We start from the raw sequence: 20,024 nt of genomic DNA, 5'->3' as shown, positions 1-20,024 counted from the left end.
ATGGAAAGCACTCAATAAATGTTAGTTGTTACTATTACTTGATAAATGGCAGTAAATAGGTTTTCAAAAAATCATAGCTTAATTTATTGACTAGGCCAAGTCCCCCATGTGGCCCTTTCCCCCTGCTCTGTAAAACATTATCAACTCTCAATTCTCTGGGTTCTATAACAACTGTGTAAACACGAGCTGCTTCCTCTTGCCATCCACCCACTGCTGATTGCCTCATCTGGTGATGCTGGTGCCTGTTCATGGAATGCCAGCTTACTTGTGGTGAAGGTAAACCCAAACAGATTATCATTCAGACAGACAGTAAAGCTGCTGAAAATTCTGGAAGGCATTCTAGAGGTATACATAAATGGTTTTTATGTTTTCTGTATCACATAAATCCTATATTATCATAACCAATAAAATGGTGACTGAGGTGGCAAATTGTTACTCTGAAAGTTGGTTAAGGCTGATAAATATACCAATCCCTAATTATTATCACATGATTATAAGGAGGCACAATTTACTTCTGAACAATGAGGACTGCTGCCTTTTTTTTTTTTTTTTTTTTTTTTTTTGGTGAGACAGGGTCTTACTCTGTTGCCTGTGCTGGAGTGGTAAAGTGGGATGATCACTGCTTACTACAGCCTTGATTTCCCAGGCTCAAGAGATCCTCCCACCTTAGCCTCTCGAGTAGCTGGAACTACAGGCATGCACCACCATGTCCAGCTAATTTTCGTATTTTTTGTAGCGGGGGAATTTTGCCATGTTGCCCCAGCTGGTCTTGGAACTCCTGGGCTCGAGTAATCCTCCTGCCTTGACTTCCCAAAGTGTTGGAATTACAGGCATGAGCCACTGCACCTGGCCCCCTACCTGTTTGTTTGTTTGTTTGTTTGTTTTTTAAAGAGAATCATGCTCTGTCACCTGGGCTGGAGTACAGTGGCACAATCATAGCTCACTGCACCCTGGAACTCATGGGCTCAAGTGAACCTCCTGCCTCAGTCTCCTGAGTAGCTCGGATTACAGGCAGGTGCCACTCTGCTCAGCTAATTTTTAAAATTTTTTCAATTCTTTTTTTTTTTTTTTTTGAGACAGGGTCTTACTCTGTTGCCCAGGCTGGAATTAATTTTTTTCATTTTTCATTTTTATTATACAGATGGTGTTTTACTATGTTGCCCAGGCTGGTCTCAAACTCCTGCTTCAAGTGATTCTTCCATTTTGGCCTGCCAAATTACTGAGATTACAGGCATGAGCCACCACACCCAGCTCCCACAATTTACTTCCCAATGAAATAGATCTGAGAGTGAGCTGTGGAGGATTTCGTCTAGAGTTTTGAACTTGATCTGGTTTCTCAGGTGAGATAAACTAAGAGTCTTTCTTTTGTCTATCTGGCAAGGTTTATACTTATTTTTTCCAAGTCTGGGTAGAAAGCAAAACTTCCCGGAAGCAAACTAGATTACTGAGGAATTTCCTAAAATAGAGAGAACAAAGCTCTAAAGCAGGGTGGACGGCTGCCTGGTTGGAAGGACATTCTGAACCTAGTCAGGATGAAAACATCTGGGTGGAAATGTACATCTGGCCTCCTGCCTGGCCCCTCCCTCCAGTGTGAGGTGTCAGCAGGGTGGCCTCAATGATTACCTGGGAATGCCAAGTGACTGATAACCTTTTTCTTCCTCCTAAAGTCTCAGAGCGGCAGTTACAAAATCCCCAGAGGGAAAGCAGCATCACTTCTGACCCAGGAATATTTTACTACCTCCATCTTAACCCAGCAAACGTTTCTTAGCAGTGGTCACTTGAAGCTGTTTGTGTGAGTAAAGACTCTGAAACAACAGTAATAAACCCCCAGTGTTCCAAAGCTGGGCGTGAGCCCGCACACATGCACAAAGGACTGTGTTCAAATCTTTATGGGCTTTGCCAAAAGAAGTGAACGAGTCAGCTGGGACACAGTCTTGCCCAGTTCTTCACCTCTATCTGCTGCTGCACATGGAGTGAGCTGGCTAATAGATGAAAAATAACACCGAAATCTAAACTGGAAGTTGCTTACAGTCACCAGAAACATGAAAGACTAATGCAAAATGGAAAATACTCGATGTGGTATATTTATTTAAAAGTCGGTGAAGTAATTATGATTATTGTGCTCTGATTCACTAGAGATGCTTTGAAACTGCCTGTTTTTAGGTGGATGGCTGATGGCATACATGGTGAAAAGCTGGTCATATCTTAGGCTTTGCCCAGCAGAGATAATTCAGTAATCACTTGGAAACATCTAAAACCTCACCACTCAAAGTACGGTCCATGGACCACCAGCATTACATTAGCTGGCAGCTTGTCAGAAATGCAGAATATCAGGCCCCAAATCAGACTGCCAACATCAGAATAAGCATTTTTACAAGATTCCCAGCAACTGGTAAGCCCAATGAATTTGAGAAGTTTGAAAAGCACTGTTTTAAAGAGCCTTCATCAGTCTCAGTGCCAACTAGGGGGCTCACTAGCTTTGTTCCCTTCATGTAAAAAATGAGAATGTATTTGCAACAAAAGGTTCTACCATCCATATTCCAAAGGAGCAAAAAAGGACATTTTGTTCTCTACTTTTTCTCTATTCAAAACAAAATTACAATTTAGGCACCTGTAAAAAGACAAAATGATCTAAGTTCATGGTATCTAGATTTCTGGAAAAAACACCTGGGCTGGTTTTTGGTTGGTTTAAACAGTTGAAAGTTTTGAGTAAGTGAGAAGAGCAGAGCTCTCCTTTCCCAGTCCCCTGAAACAATGGACTTGCCTTTTGGAGGTTGATGGTGCTGACGTGCAGTTTTTTCATGGGTCCTGTTTCCACGGGTCCACTAGCCAATGCATCCCCTTGGCCACTCCTAAGCATCCGATGCTGGTAAATCAAAGGATCCTCCTCTTCATCAGCAAGTGTGTATCCCTGCAACCAAAGATTTATAGGAAACACCTGTAACTCTACTAGATGCTCCTGCTTTAGGAAATATCTTTAAATTTTGGGAGGTGCAGACCTGGTAAAGCCAGGATTTCAGTAAGAAGTAAAAAGTTGCACGTATGGACAAAATGAACCACAGATGGGCTGACTCCCCAAATGTAGACAGTCTTTGCTAGTCACTCCTAGTTACTGACAAGCACTGACTTAAGAGCAAGCAACCATGCAACTAGCAAAGATAAACAATTGTCGGCAATGGGAAAAGCGATAAAGTGTTTGGAGCAAAGGTAGCAAACAGCCCCCATCCCCTGGCTTTTTAAAACTTTTTAAAAAGAATTATCTATTCACTTATTTATTTGTGCCACTCCCTACCTGCCTGTCTACCTAATCTAACCTATTTATTTACTTATTTTTTTGAGACAGAGTCTAGCTCTGTCTCTCAGGCTGGAGTGCAGTAGCGCAATCTCAGCTCACTGCAACCTCTGCCTCCTGGGTTCAAGCAATTCTCTTGCCTGAGCCTATTGAATAGTTGGGACTACAGGTGTGCAGCACCATGCCCGGCTAATTTTTGTATTTTTAATGGAGACGGGGTTTCGCCATGTTGGCCAGGCTAGTCTTGAACTCCTGACCTCAAGTGATCCTCCCGCCTCAGCCTCTCAAAGTTGTGGGATTACAGGCATGAGCCCCTGTGCCTAGCCTTTAATCTACTTTGAGATAGGGTCTCACTCCGCCACCCAGGCTGGAGTGCACTGGTGCAATCACAGCTCACTGCAGCCTCAGGTGATCCTCCCACTTCAGCCTCCTCGGTAACTGGGACCACAGGTACCCGCCATCATGACCAGTTAATTTTTTGTATTTTTTGTACAGATGGGGTTTTACCATGTTGCCCAGGCTGGTCTCAAACTCCTGGGCTCAAGCAATCCACCTGCCTTGGCCTCCCAAGGCGGGAGCCACCGCACCCAGCCCCCTGCCTGTTTTTATATAGCCCAAGAGCTAAGAAGGGTTTTTATACTTTTAAATGGTTGGGGGAAAAAAAAATCAAAAGAAGATTGATATTTTGCAACACATGAAAATTGAGAGAATCAAATTTAGGTGTCCATAAATAAAGTTTTAGTGGAATGCAGCCAGGCTCATCGTTTACACATTGTGTATGGCTGCTCTCAGGCTGTAGTGGTAGAGCTGAGGAGGTGCAAAAGAGACCACATAGTCTACAAAACTGGAAAAAAGTTTGCCAATCCCTAGTTTACAGCTAAAAAGCTACACAAACTCCCATAGCCAAGATTACAAGAATATCAAGTAGTAAAGGCAACAGGGACTTCAGAACAGAAAAGAAGTATAGTTCACCTTGACAATTCTGCAGATGAGCACATCGTAGCGCTGATGATTGATTCGGTGTCGCACAAGAACTTTATTCACCATTGGAATGAAAATTTGGTACTAAAACGGGAGGGGGAAGAGATGAAAAACTATCATTTTGGAGAGTGGAGAAAAAGTAGAGGAAAAAATATTATACAACTACATTATGACCATTTCTTCTGGGTTTGTGGCTAGCTCTGTGATATTCAAAAGAATCCTTCTTCCCGTCTTCTGTTATAATCCTAGTTCAAGTCCCCATCATCTGGTTTATGATGGTGGCCTCTTAACAGATCTTTGCTTCTGCCCTTGCCCCACAGCCTATTTTCCCACACGGCACTGAGTTATCATTTAAAAATATTAAGTCAGATCTTATTTTTTCCTGTGTTCAAAGTCCACCAAAAACTTCCAGTCTTGCTCAGAGTAAAAGCCAAAGTACTTACAATGGCCCACAATAGTGATTTGCATATTTTAGTGGTGGGCGTCAGAATCACCTGGACAGCTCATGAAACCAGAGACTGCTGGGCTCCACAGCTAGAACATCTGATTCAGTAGGTCTTAGGTGAGATGAGGTCTTGCTCTGTTGCCCAGGCTGGAGTGCAATGGCACAATTATGGGGGTCACTGCAGTCTGGAACTCCTGGACTCAAGCGATCCCTCTGCCTTAGCCTCCTGAGTAGCTGGGACTACAGGCACGTGTCCCTATGCCTGGCTAAGTTTTAAATTTTTTTGTGGAGACAAGGTCTTGCTATGTCTGGAGCTGGTCTCCAACTCCTGATCTCAAGCAGTCCTCTTGCCTCAGCCTCTCAAGTTGCTGGAATTACGGGTGTGAGTCACTGTGCCTAGCTCAAGAATCTGCATTTCTAACAAGTTCTCAGGTAAGTAGATACTGATACTGCTTGTCCAGGAATGATATTTTGAGAGCTCCAGGCCTACAAAATCTAGTCTCTACTATTCCGCCTTATCTCCTTCACCTTAACTCCAAGCACTTCCCCGTTGCTTGTTCCTCTGAAGTCACACTGCTCTCCCGCCGTGCCCTGAACTCTTTGAGCAAGCTGCCACCTCAATCTTAGCACTTGCTATTTCTTCTCCTTGCATCCAATTCTTTGCAACCAGGCCTTTATTTTATCTAGGTCTCTGCTTGAGTGCCAACTGATCAGAGGTCTTCTCTGTCTACCCTAAATAAAGAGCAGTTCTCCCCACTTCAACCCGTCACTCTTAAGAAACAAACTGTTTATTTGCTTTGCTTCATCAGGATGGAAGCTCTATGAGAGCAAGGACTTTATTCTGTTTACCGTGTTACCCCCAGAATGGCACTTAGCTCACATAGGTTGCTCAATAAATGTTTGCTGAACACATGAAAAGAAAAAAAGCAAGTAATTCCATGTTCTCTGATGGTGGCTGGCATCAGACAAAGTCTGAGTGGCTCACAGACAAAGTCTTCTTTCCAAACAAGGCAGAAGAGCACCTGTCTGTCCAGACTCCCATCTTACCTTCTTCCCCAGCTGAAAAACAAGTGAAGACAGCGTGTCCATGGCTGTGGAGCGCAGTTCTGGGCTCTGGTCCAGTGTTCGAACAATAGGGTGAATGATCCGGGAGGCATAGTCAGTGAAATCCAGGGACTCCGTCAGGCGGTCCACAGTCTCTAGCGCTGCCCTACAACAATTGCTAACATACAGTAACTGCTAACATACAATCTCCAAGGAAAAGACGTGACTGAGGGTGAGCTTAACAATCAGCACCAAAGGGATGGGAATGAAAGGCTTCTAAGGTATTTTGGATGACATGGATCCAACATTTATTCCAATGGGATAGGGACAGTTAAGACTTCCATAAACCTGGGATATTTCTAGACTAAAATAATGTGAGTTGAAATAACAAAAAAAAAATAGAAAGATGGCCTGGGAACTTAAGAAACGAACATTTTCAACAAAACATTAAAGCTTAATGATTGCTAGTCCCAAAGGGGAGGTGCTCACTTTCGAGATGGCAGTGGAGCTTCAGGGGCATCAAACAACTTAACAATAGGAGGCAGCAGTAAATGCAGGTAGTCATCCAGGTTGGCGCCAAACAGCTGGATTGCAGCCAGTAACTGCAAAAGTGAGCAAAAGCATGGTGATGAATAGTCAGGTCCCAAGTATCTAAGGACATGCAGTGGGTGGTGATGTAGATAATTCAAAGTTCTGTGGGGACTGGGAAAAGCCTTTATTAAATGGCCTTGAACTATATCCTTTTGGTAGCACTTTCTTCCCCTCATTTTATTTGCTTACATATTACTTTGCTTTCTCTGTGCTTATTTGAGTTGATAAGGAATCCGTTGCTGGATAATAAAGAAAATTAGTCTGGGATAAAATATTTGCCAAGATTAATCCATTGAAACAGATACGAAACATAAGGATATTCAAGAGAGGATTACAGACATTCTGTAAACTGCACACATTGGGTATTAGTATTCTTGGGATTCTGTCTTATGGAATGGGCATCAACCTGTCACTCAGAATGAGGTCTCAGCTTTTAGCTGATCATCCAGGGACTCAGAGGGAAGCAGAAAATCTCTCTGGAGGATGACGTAGGCTACTCACCTTGATAGAGACAATGCGGCCTGGGCTGTTGTCATGCATGAAGACACGCAGCATGTGTGGGATCAGCTGGGGCAGGTAGAGCTTAAATTCACCCCCAAGAGCTACCACAATTTGCTCAATGAGAAGAATGATCGTGCTCTGAATTGAGGTGTTCATGACCCAGAATTCCTACAAAGAGAGAAAAATCAGAGGAGCTCAGTCAGGTCCCTTTCTGATGATATAGGAACCAAGGAATCAAGATGGCCAGAAAAGCAAAACTGTAGTGAGCATGGTCTGCGCCGAGATCAACTCCTCACTCCCCTCCTCCCACTGGGCCCTTCTTGTGTCCTATGTTGCAGCCATACTGGACAAACTCAATTGCATTTCCCCAGATGCACCTGGCTACCTCAGTCTTCTGGGCTTTGCTCATGCTGCTTCCTCTGCCTAGAATCCCACTTCTTGCTCAGCTAAGCCCTGTCTGTCTTTATAGACCTGGCTCTAGCCTCACTTCTCCCATGCAGGCTTTCTTCTTCTCCTTCCATGATCCACTTGGGTCCTTTGCACTCCCTTTGATAGCGATAGCAGTTGTAAGACTTCCTTTGCCTTGCCGTCCTCCCTCTAGACTGTAGGCTACTTAAGGACAAGAAACCTCTATCTCTGTATCCCCAGAATCTATCAATCAGAGCATCTGGAATATTCTAGAATGAACAGATGACTAAGTCACTCGAAAAGCTCTGAAGTGGTCCAGGGTGGACTTGGACCTTACTTTGGTATCACCTGATCTCTACCAGAGGGTGACTCCAGTATTACAAATATTTCCTGGCTTTTCTGGATTTAGATTTTGCTATTAATAGATAGCATCTGATATCTGTCCCTTCCCAAAAATCTATCCATCAGGCCTGAACAGTGCCACGGAATGAGCCCCTTTCTACACTCACGTGGTTATTTTCCACACAAGTACTAAAATAAAAAACTTGGCCAACTGGCCACAGATCCTGCCTCGGTGCTGCAAAGCAAATTAGTCCAAGCCTCTAACTCCAGGAAAAGATATCATTTCAAATCAACTCAAAAAGACAGCTGCCTACCACCATCTTTAAAAGTTCTGGAGTAGGAGATTTAATGATAATAGAAACCCTACTAATGATGGCAACACATGAATGTTAATATTCTTGGAGCCTCTAAATAGTTCAAAGTAGAAGTCCATAAAAACAAAGATAACTCCTCAGATGAAAGGCTTTATAAAAAGATATAATATTTTTATTTAAAAAGGTATCTTAAAAAGCATAATGGTTTAGAAAGTAAAAACTATACTAGAAGATGCTGGTAAAACTTCCTTTCTCTCTACTTGGAGAAAAGTATTCTCTCTGAAAAAGCTGTGTTTTCTAGGTTAAAAGTGTTGCCAAAGAAACACCACAGATTCCACAGCCTCCAGAGTCTGTCTGATGTTCATCCACTTGAACCCCACTCTGCCTTCTTTAGAGAAGGCCAACCTACCTCCCAGCTGCTTTATCATCAGCTCCTCACAGGGGCTTCTCTACCTCAAAGACGCCAGGCAGCCTGCCGAGGGATGTCAGCTGGATCACCGTTCACAAAGACTATTTTCTTCCCAGGCTCGGGGGAGCTCATTAAAATGCCCAGAATCAACAGTCAAAGGAAGAGCCCCTGTTGCACCTTCTCTATCGGGGATGAAATGAAAGCTGCATTTTGCAGGTGTGAGGCTCCCTGCCTCAATTCCCTGTGTTTTGGTCATCAACCTGTTATGACTATCATGTGGTCATATCGCATCCTTGTTTAGCCTTCTTGGGGGATTAAGTCACAGACTGCTTCATCTTCCTCCCGTGAGGACACCGCTTCTTCCCTTGGCCCTCCTCCCACTAAGACTGGCCATCGGCCTCTTTAGTGTTCGGCCTAAATCCTCCTTGGACAGAGGCTTCTGTGGTAAGAGTCAGGGAACAGAGCAGCTTTTAATTATTTATACGTGTAGGGAGGTTTTCAGTTCTGAGACCCAGGTGCTGGGAAGTTCCATTTGAAACCAGCCATTTTGATTTTAGTCCTGCTGCTTCCTCTGAACTAACTACAAAGGTCTGGTGTGAAAGAACAGAAATCTTCCAACTCTTTGAGGACATGCCGTCCCTGCGAAGCAACCTTCCCCTCAGAGACATTTAAATTACATAGAACACAAGGAAAAATGATATTGCCAATGGGGTGTCTTCTGGCACCTACTTAATGCATGTTATAAAATCCTGGAACCTGAGCCTTTTCTCCTGTGCCACTGCAGTCAAAAGGTGATATGTATGGTTTTGGAGGTAGCAGGGTAAAGCATCACCTTGTTCCTTGGTGCCCAACACGTGTCCGTCATATTTAACAGCCCTAAGGAAACCCAATCCCCATTCCCTTCATGGTTTATGAGCAGTAACAAAGAGGGCTTTCATGAAAATAGAAAAGCACCATTGTGATATTAAAGTCAAATTGCTTTGTTGTGTGTGAGGCAAATAACCCAAGAGTCTATTTCTGGCAGAACAATTACTTCAGGATTTCTCTTCAGCCTTCATGCCTTGTAGTTTTGTACCTGGGAACCTGGAGCAACAACCCTTCCTCCCCCTCAAAACCCAGTGGGCTTTGTTTCACTTCCTGTACTAAGACTGTAACAGCTCTTCACTTCCTGTACTAAGACTGTAACAGCTCTACAAAGATCCGTGAAAAAAATGCCTGTCATTCAAACTTGCTTCTGAGCCTTCCTTGACCCAAACACGGAAGAGGCCAAAGCATTAACTTCTACTCACTCTCATGAGGGTGACTATTTCATCCATATAAGGTCTGATGTGGCTCTTCACAAAGGACACCAACATTCCCAGCTGCTGGAACAAAAACTGAAATGGACAAGAGGTCAACCAGTTGGTATCATGAAGGACATTGAACTCCCAGGCTTACCTTAAGCTCATGTGAACAAATAAAGACAACTATGGAATGGGTTTCCACACTACACTATCTACTGAGAATATATTTCAAAGACCCGAGCTTGGCTAGGTTTGGAGGCTCAGTGCTTTGGGAGGCCAAGGCGGGAGGACTGCTTGAGGCCAAGATTTCAAGAACAGCCTGGGCAACATGGTAAGATCCTGTCTCTACAAAAAAATACAAAAAATTAGCTGGGCACTTGCCTGTAGTTCTAGCTACTGGATGCTAAGGTGGGAGAAACGCTTGAGCCCAGAAGTTCAAGGCTGTAGTGAGCTATGCACGTGCCACTGCACTCTACAGAGTGCAGGGTGAGACCCCGTCTCTCAAAAAAAAAAAAAAAAAAAAAAAAGACACAAACTTAAATGGTGATAGTGGTGGGGACTCAAAACAATTGTCAGAGGTTTTTACACACGAGGCGAGCCAGTTACTGCATAGCAGGGGCTTTGTAACCCTCATTTAACCTCCCTGTGCCCAGGCTCTTCCATGGGAAAATGGAGATAATAATACTTACCTCATAGACTTCTAAGGCTTAAATGGGATAATTCATGTCAAGCACTAGAACAGGGACGTGAATACTGTTCAGTGCTCAATGAATGTCTGTATCATTGAAGGATTCCTGGAATCACTAAACTTAAAAATAAACCTGAAAGTTTTTACCAACTGTAAATGTACCGTTTGTTTATTTGGCTCTAATTAATTACCACTTACTTCCTAAAATAAATACAGCTAACTCTTGATTACAGGTATTGCAGCTCATTTATAGTAATTAACTCATTACTTAGGTCTTAATTAATTAACTATATCTCTGAGAGATTATGAGCCAAAATAGCAAGCAAACTGGGGTAGGGATAGGATGAGGAGATTCTACTTAAGTCAGTACCTTTTAGGTGTAGGAAGAAAAAACATGCACTAAATAAAGCTGGGAATAAGGAAGGTGTGGGTAAAGAAAATCTCAACTACTTTCCAGGTTAAAGATTTGTCTTCAAGATGTAGGTTTTATTTTGTTATGATCTTCAGATAGTATTACATGCCAGTAATAAGTAGCAAATAATATTTGACACCCCTTCCCCCAATTTTTTTTTTTTTTTTTTGAGACAGAGTCTCACTCTGTCACCCAGGCTGGAGTGCAGTGGCACGATCTTGGCTTACTGCAAGCTCCGCCTCCTGGGTTCAAGCCATCGTCCTGCCTCTGCCTCCCGAGTAGCTGGGACTACAGGTGCCCGCCACCATGCCCGGCTAATTTTTTTTTTTTTTTTTTTTTTAGTAGAGACAGGGTTTCACCGTGTTAGCCAGGATGGTCTCGCTCTCTTGACCTCGTGATCTGCCCACCTTGCCCTCCCAAAGTGCTAGGATTACAGGCATGAGCCACCGCACTCGGCCCCCTTCCCCAAATTTTTACAGCTCTCTCTGCCTTTGCTTCTCTCCATTAACAATGATAATTTCGAAAATGAACATATGTATTTTCACTCCTATCCACATGCAAGTCGGGTAAGCTGGAATAAATAAAAAGCATTACTTAAAAAAAAAAGTGTTATTTCAAACAGTGAGTAATGGACTTATAGTACTCATTACCCAAAGAGCCAAGATTGATAGGACATACAGGATTGGGCTTAAAGAAGAGTTTGAACATATTCCCTAATGATAATTTTGACTTCTAAGGTGATTACAGCCTGGTCCCCCTGTGGCACACATTTGACTCAGAAAGCTCATTTCTACCTATCTCCTGGTCCCCACCATCCCCCAGATTGAATCACTACAGTTTTGTAGTGATTCCCTATACAAATATGTATAGTGGTCCCTATACAAATATGTTATTACAGGCCGGGCGCGGTGGTTCACGCCTGTAATCCCAGCACTTTGGGAGGCTGAGGCGGGCAGATCACAAGGTCAGGAGTTTGAGACCAGCCTGGCCAACATGGTGAAACCCCGTCTCTACTAAAAATACAAAATTTAGCTAGGCGTGGTGGCACATGCCTGTAATCCCAGCTACTCGGGAGGCTGAGGCAGGAGAATTGCTTGAAACCAGAAGGCGGAGGTTGCAGGGAGCCAAGGTCACACCACTGTACTCCAGCCTGGGCAACAGAGCGAGACTCCATCTCAAAAAAAAAAAAAATGTTATTACAAAGATCAAGGAACATGAGACTAAATATAAAGGTTCTTCAGGCAAATTTTTGTTATGCAAAGCCTGAAAGAAAGTAGAAAACCTAAGCTGGAGGAAAACAGGCCTATAGAGATGGCGGGGAGGTCAGAGAAAACCGAGAGACAGAAAGAGGAAACAAGCTTCCTGGTCCTTGGTGCCATTTTATTAGGCATGATTAGGGAGCACTTCGGTGGCTTATTCATAAGGAGTAGCTGCCCAGGGGACATGGACAGGCAAGCACCTCAATGCTGAGTAGAGAGCTAGAGGAGCTGCCTCTTCTCCCTTAGCCTTTCACATGCGTTCTCTTTTTCCTCGGAACATGAGTATTTTAAAAGAACACAGTTTTGCTCCTGAAAATATGATGCACTAGATCTCCTCCCAAACTCCCCCACTATGAAAAGCCTAAAATTAAGTAAAAAAATATAAACATGATTATAAGATTATCAGAACTGAAGTGGCCAGGCGCAGTGGCTCATGCCTGTAATCCCAGCACTTTGGGAGGCCAAGGTAGGCAGATCACCCCGAGCTCAGAAGTTCAAGACCAGCCTGAGCAACACGGCAAAACCTTGTCTCTACCAAAAGTACAAAAAAAATATTAGCTGGGCATAGTGGCATGTGTCTGTAGTCCCAATTACTTGGAAGATTGAGGTGGGAGGATCGCTTCAGCCTCAGAGGTGAGGTTACAGTGAGCTGAGATCATGCCACTGTGCTCCAGCCTGGGCAACAAAGTGAGACCCTGTTTCAAAAAAAAAAGAACTAAAGCCTCTCACATAAAGCCAGACTTTCAAAGAGCTACATATTAAGAGAATTGGTGAGTTTAAAAAAAAAAAATCTGTCCACTGGTAAAAGGAGATAAAGAAATTTGCCAGTTGTGATGTGGGGTCTAGGCAGAAAAATGCCTCCCCTAAGAGTTCATAATTTCAGGCATCTATTGTACGGGTTTAGGGATTTATTTTCACTAACTGTGTGGCCTGGGAATCTCTAAGCCAAGAAATTAAAGTTCTCCTGGACCACCTGGCAGAAGTAAATGCATATCCTCTCTGGAGAGATGCAAATTTAGAGCAGATTTTCTAGTATTGCTCCAGGGAAAGCCCAGTTGAATATGCTATATGATTCAAAATTATAAAACACGTGAGGAAACAGACCACTACAAACATGGCTTCTCAGAAACAATATGCAAAATCAGACCCACTAAGAATTTTATATATAATAGAAGTATTCGATAGAAAATTTAGTCTGTTTAAAATGCCTTTAAAAAAGTGGGAATAAGGCTGGGCGCGGTGGCTCACGCCTATAATTCTAGCACTTTGGAAGGCTGAGGCGGGTGGATTGCTTGAGGACAGGAGTTCAAGACCAGCCTGGGCAACATGGTAAAACCCTGTCTCTATTAAAAATGCAAAAAAAAAAAAAAAAAAAAAATTAGCCAGCGTGGTGGTGCACGCCTGTAGTCTCAGCTACTGAGGAGGCTGAGGCATGAGGATCACTCGAACCTGGAAGGTGGAGGTTGCAGTTAACCGAGATCGTACCACTGCATTCCAGCCTGGGTAGCAGAGTGAGACTCGATCTCAAAAAAAAAAAAAAGAAAAGAAAGAAAAAAAAATAGAAGGGTATAAGGACAAAATTCCAAAAAAGATAATACATGAGAATTTCTCAGGAACTGATAAGATACCAATCTTCACATTCAGGAAGCCCTCCAAGTCTCAAACAGGATAATCAAAAGATATTCACATCTAGATACATAATAGTAAACACTTCAGGATAACAAAACAATGAGAAGTAAAGCCACAGAAAAAATATGTAAAAGGGATTCACGATTTCTCAACGGCAACAAAAAGAAGTCAGAAAGTGGGATCATATCTACAGTTGTAGGAGAACCTAGAATCATATTCTTGGCTAAAACATAAAATTTTTAATTTAATTTTTAAATCTCCAAATGAAGATTTAAAAAGAGGGTGAAATAAAGACTTATTCAGATAAGAACAGTTTATTTCAATGAATGCTCCTAAGAGAAATTTGTCCTATGAAGAAAGAATATGATTCTAGGAGAAAGCTCTAATATGGAAGACAGGGTGATGAGACATGAAATATGTGTGGATGAATATAAACAAACATGACATAAAACAATAATAATGTTTAATAAGATGGAGGAAGGGGGCCAAGGAACCCAGACAGCCTCTAAAACAAGCTTGTCCAACTCCTCCTGCTCTAGAAGCTAGAAAAAGCAAGGAAATCATTTCTCCGCTAGAGCTTCCAGATGGGAACATAAAAGCAACATCTTGATTTTAGCCCAGTGAGACCTCATGTCAGAAATATAACCTAAAGAGCTGTAAGATAAGAAATCTGTGTTAAGCCACTAAATTTGTGGTAATCTGTTATAGCAGCAATAGGAAATAATAAAGGAAGGAAGAAAACGAGGTATAAAGATGGTGACAGAAGCTAGACGTTGCTGGATAGATCTTATTTATAGTTCTAGCTCTGGAACTATGTTAATGTCTTATATAACTAAAATAAAAGTTAATTTTTTTTTTTTTTTTTTGAGATGGAGTCTTCCTCTGTCGCCCAGGCTGAAGTGCAGTGGTGCAATCTTGGCTCACTGCAACCTCTGTCTCCCGGGTTCAAGCAATTCTCCTGCCTCAGCCTCCTGAGTAGCTGACACTACAGGCATGCACCACCACGTCCAGCTAATCTTTGTATTTTTAGTAGAGACGCGGTTTCGTCATGTTGGCCAGGCTGGTCTCAAACTCCTAACTTTGAGTGATCCACTCGCCTCGGCCTCCCAAAGTGTTGGGGTTACAGACGTGAGCCACCATGCTCAGCCTAAATTTTTTGTAAACTCAAGGAAATTTCTAAAAATTGAAAATAAACAGAAACAAATGAGTATAACTATAAGCCAAGTTGGCTGCACAATCACTCAAGAAGAATATCAAGTGAAAGTCTTAAACTACATTTAGTCATCTTATTGTTAATACTAACATTGGTCATTTTCTATTTACATCTATAAAAAATATATATATGTATGTAATCTCACTAAAAGAAATCAGAGCTCCTTGGAAATGGCTATGCCCAGGTTTGAGTGAAATATACTTGATACGCTTGGAGTAATTTTTTTCCACCAGAAAGCAAGAAAGTCTACCGGGCCATGTAAAAAGGACACAACAGCCAGGGTGATCAGGATAATCTGATTGTGAAAAAGATTAGTGCCTGCAATGAACAGAACTATTACATATACATATATATATATAGTGTGTATATACATATTCTACATATATAGAAATACTCTATATAGAGAGCTCTGATTTCTTTTAGTGAGATTACATATATATATGTATTTTTTTTAAACACACAAGTAGTAAATGACCAATATTAGTATTAACAATAAGATGACTAAATGACTTTCACTTGATAGTCTTCTTTGAGTGACTGTGCAACCAACTTGGTTTACAGTATAAATAAAGATAAATTATATATATATATATGTATCTTCATGAGTTCATACTGATACTCCAAAGAATGAGGGTAGGATTGGGAGGTGGGAAGGTGCCTGGGTCACCTCTGAAAAGCTGTTAGAGGCTTGACTCATTATACTAAAAAATTGATAAATTGATAAATAAAGGGAAAGATTCATGCATTTATTCTGCTTTTCCTACATGATCTACACTTCAAATTACCTCAGTAGTTGATTATATAAAGTTATTTTTTTAAATTTATTTAAAAAAAAATTTTTTTTTTTTTTTGAAACGGAGTCTCGCTCTGTCACCCAGGCTGTAGTGCAGTGGCCCAATCTCGGCTCACTGCAAGCTCCACCTCCCGGGTTCATGCCATTCTCCTGTCTCAGCCTCCCAAGTAGCTGGGACTACAGGTGCCTGACACCATGCCCGGATAATTTTTTTGTATTTTTAGTAGAGACGGGGTTTCACTGTGTTAGCCAGGATGGTCTTGATCTCTTGACCTTGTGATCCACCCGCCTCAGCCTCCCAAAGTGCTGGGATTACAGGCGTGAGCCACTGCGCCCAGCCTAAAAAAATGTTTTAAATAAAATGAGATGGGGTTTTGCTATGCTGCCCAGGTTGGTCTTACACTCCTGGGCTCCAGCAATCCTCTCAACTCAGCCTCCCGAAGTGCTGATATTACAGCTGTGAGCCACCATGCCCAGCCAAGCTCTTTATTTCTAAAGAACTTTCTAGCTAATAAATCCAGAAGGAATAATCAAATTAGAAAATCACCATTTTGGGGCACATGTTCTCAGGACCTCCTGAGAGATGTGTCATGGAAAAAAAATTTTTTTAAATAAAAAAATATATATATATATAAGTAAGAAAATCACAATTTTGCAGTCCCTAATCAAATAATAGCTCTAGGAAATAACTACCAATGAATGCCAAAATGACTGGGAAAAAGGCTGATAGGAAACTTTATAACAGATGGATCAGATGACAATATCCGAACCCACTGATTAGCCTTTACATCACTAGCAGTGGGTCATATCAAAAATATCTGTTTACTAAATGGTGAAATAGGAGGTATACAGTACTGTAATCTATGAAGTATCTCTTGTCAAAAGAACAGAACCTGAATCTAATCAAGCCTCTAAATCTAACTAGTTTATAGGAAATTAAGACACTTCGAAGATACAATCAGCCAAATCCAGTATGAGAAACAGGACAAATGACCTGGTTTCTTCTACAAATACATGACTTTTTTTTTTTTTAAGTAGAGGGAAAAGGTATATAAGTGGTGAAAGAATTATATACATCAACCAGATGTAGACCTTATATAGATTTTGATTTGAATAAACCAAATTACAATGAATTTTTAAGACAATCAGGGACATCTGAAGAAGGGTTGGTATTAAATAATACTAAGAAATGATTGTTAGCTTTGTAGGTGTCATACTTGTGGTTATATGGAAAAAAGTATGTATTGGTGAAATAATATGATACCCGTAATTTGTTTTAAAATACTGCAGAAATGTACGTGCATGTGTCAGGGGGGAAAGGCGATGGAGGTAAGAGATAAAACCAAATTGACAAAATGCTAGTAATTACTGATGGGTATATGAGAATCTAATATAATAGGTTGTCTACTTTATTCATGATTGAAATAGTCTATTACAAAATGTTAAGAAAAATTAAAGGTGGCCAATGAGTGAAGGCAACAGATGAAATAAAAAATAAAGGCTCAAACAAATCCAGAAAAAGACAAAAAAGAAAGATAAACACACAAAGCAGGACAAAAAGAATGCACTAAGTAAGATGGTGGAAATAAACCCAAATATGGCCAGGTGCAGCGGCTCACACCTGTAACCCCAGCACTTTGGGAGGCCGAGACGGGTGGATCACTTGTCAGGAGTTTGAGACCAGCCTGGCCAATATGGTGAAATCCTATCTCTAGTAAAAATACAAAATTAGCTTGGCATGGTAGCATGCACCTATAATCCCAGCTACCTGGGAGGGTGAGGCAGGAGAATCACTTGAACCCAGGAGGCGGACGTTGCAGTGAGCCGAGATCACACCATTGCACTCCACCCTGGCAACAAGAGCAATACTCCGTCTCAAAATAAAATAAAATAAAATAAAATAAATAACCCAAATATATCAGCAATCACAGTAAATGCAATTGACCTAGAATGCATTGGTTAAAAGACAAACATTTTTAAATTGGATTAAAAAGATAATCTAGCTACATTTACAAGAGAGTATCCAAAACAAAAAGTCACAAGACAGTTAAAAGTAAAAGAAATGGAAAAGACATACACCTCCAAAAAAAAGCTGGTGCAGCTATTTTAATGTTAGGCAAAATAAATTTTAAGGTATTACTAAAGATAAGAAGGATTATTGCATAATGATAAAACAGTCAACTTACCAGGAAGATATCAGGATTTAAAATTTGCATGCATCTAGTAATATAGTCTCAAAGATACATAAAACAAGATTGACTAAACTATGGGAAATAAGCCCACCATTGTAAAGGGAGAATTTTGTCTCACTTCTCTCAGTATTGATATATCAAACAAACAAAAATTAGAAGGACACAAAAGATTTGAACACAATAAGTAATAAGTTCAATCTTATGACTTATGTAAAACCCGTCCATAACGTTAGCAAATACACAAGTATTCCCAAGGATATAGGAAATACTTATGAAAATCGATCAACCACTAGACCATTAAAGCAGTTCCAGCAAGCATGAAAGAATCATGAACACAATGCAATTAAGTTAGAAATCAATATAAAAAAGAGAAATTAAAAACTCTTTAAGTTTACAAATACCCACTTCTAAATAACTCAAGGGTAAAAGAAGAAATTCTAACACTGGAAAATATTTCTGGACAATAATGAAAATACTACACCACTACTGAGCAATAAAGGAAGAATGAATTACTGATACATGCCACACATGGATGAACCTCAAAAGTTTTAAGTGAAAGAAGCCAAATGCAAAAGACCACATATTCTATGACACCAATTATATGAAATGTCCAGAAAAAGTAAATCTATAGAGATAGAAGCAGATTAGTAGTTGCCCAGGGATGAGGCAGAAACAGAAAATGACTGAAAATGGACAGGAGGTTTTCTGCTGGGGTGATTTAAGTTTTCTAAAATTAGATTAGTGATAATTGCATAACTCTGTAAATATATTAAAAATCAATGAATTTTATGGTATGCAAATTTTATCTGACTTGTAAATAAATAAATAAATTTTTTATTTTAAATTCCCCCCCCACATATCTTACGGTATGTAAGTTTTAAGAAATTTTGGAAAGCAGTTAATACTTGGAGTGAAATTCATAGCCTTAAGAGATTACATTAGAAAAGAAGATTGACAATGACTTAACATTCTAACACAATTTTTTTTAAAAAGCAGAAAAAGGAAAATAATAATAGATCACCAAGTCAAAAGTTGGTTCTTTTTTTTTTTTTGAGACGGAATCTTGCTCTGCCACCCAGGCTGGAGTGCAATGGAGCAATCTCAGCTCACTGCAACCTCCACCCCCTGGGTTCAAGCGATTCTCCCGCCTCAGCCTCTTGAGTAGCTGGGATTACAAGCATGCGCCACCATGCCCGGCTAATTTTTGTATTTTTAGTAGAGATGGGGTTTCTCCATGTTGGCCACGCTGGAGTTGAACTCCGAACCTCAGATGATCTACCCGCCTTGGCCTCCCAAAGTGCTGGGATTATAGGCATGAGCCACCACACCTGGCCAATAGTTGCTTCTTTGAAAAATGCTTTAACAAATCTCTAGTAGAAAATTAAAACATAATCCACTCAGTTCTGGGGCATAAAAAAAGATCTTAAATTAAAATGTAAGAGAATAGTGTGAACAATTTCATGTCAACAAGTTTTATCACTTAGACAAAATGAACAGCTTCCTAAAAAAAGTAGCCAAAACTGCTTCAAGTAGATACAGAAAAGCTAAACAGATCTTTGAGCCCATAGTTAAGAAAGAGAAAACTATAGATCAATTCAATCAAGAACACAGATGCAAAAATTCTAAGTTGAACTGACATAAGATTAAATTTAAAAATACATTATATAACCAAGGTGGTTTTAATATAAGAATGCCCGCATTCTTACATTAGAACACGTTATCAGTGTGATTCAACATATTTAACACATTAAAAGAGAAAAACCATATATTACAGACTAAAGAATTCAATATCCATTCATAATAAAACTCTTTAGTATTCTCTTCATATGAGAATATTTGACCTTTATAAAGCCATCTAGTGCTCATTTTGGCAGCACATATACTAGCATTGGAACAATCTAGAGAAGATTAGCATGGCCCATATGCAAGGATAACAGGCAAATTTGTGAAGCATTCCGTATTTTTAAAAAAATAAAAATAAAATAAAATAAAAAGATATCTAACAAAAAGCTACAACAAACATTATACTTCATGGTGAAATCTTAACAGCAGTCCCATTAAAATCAGGAGCAAGGTTATAGATTTCCACTATCACTGCATCTAATTAACATGGAAGTAGGCCGGGTGCAGTGGCTCACTCCTGTAATTCCAGTGCTTTGGGAGGCCAAGGTGGGCAGATAGCTTGAGCCCAGGAGTTTGATACCAGCCTGGGCAACATGGCAAAACCC

At 40.7% G+C, this 20,024-nt stretch overlaps 1 protein-coding gene and 1 non-coding gene across 3 annotated transcripts in view; one reads left to right on the top strand and one right to left on the bottom strand.

The window, feature by feature from the left end:
• MTOR (mechanistic target of rapamycin kinase) overlaps positions 1-20,024 on the bottom strand; it is a 156,527-nt gene that overhangs the window by 101,498 nt on the left and 35,005 nt on the right. For both annotated transcript variants that reach the window (XM_024253096.2, XM_024253104.2), the window contains exons 20-25: positions 9,617-9,703; positions 6,855-7,022; positions 6,252-6,364; positions 5,766-5,928; positions 4,265-4,357; positions 2,765-2,911 (exon numbers count right to left, since the gene is read on the bottom strand). In XM_024253096.2, the coding sequence (XP_024108864.1) occupies positions 2,765-2,911; positions 4,265-4,357; positions 5,766-5,928; positions 6,252-6,364; positions 6,855-7,022; positions 9,617-9,703 (771 nt within the window). The remainder of the gene's footprint in view (positions 1-2,764; positions 2,912-4,264; positions 4,358-5,765; positions 5,929-6,251; positions 6,365-6,854; positions 7,023-9,616; positions 9,704-20,024) is intronic.
• Positions 19,655-19,761, top strand: LOC112130983 (U6 spliceosomal RNA). Its single transcript, XR_002913150.1, has one exon. It is a non-coding gene; the product is annotated as a U6 spliceosomal RNA (small nuclear RNA).

This window comes from Pongo abelii, chromosome 1, assembly GCF_028885655.2.
Source record: "Pongo abelii isolate AG06213 chromosome 1, NHGRI_mPonAbe1-v2.0_pri, whole genome shotgun sequence".
Classification (NCBI taxonomy): Eukaryota; Metazoa; Chordata; class Mammalia; order Primates; family Hominidae; genus Pongo; species Pongo abelii.
This window is presented reverse-complemented; position numbering and strand designations above follow the sequence as displayed.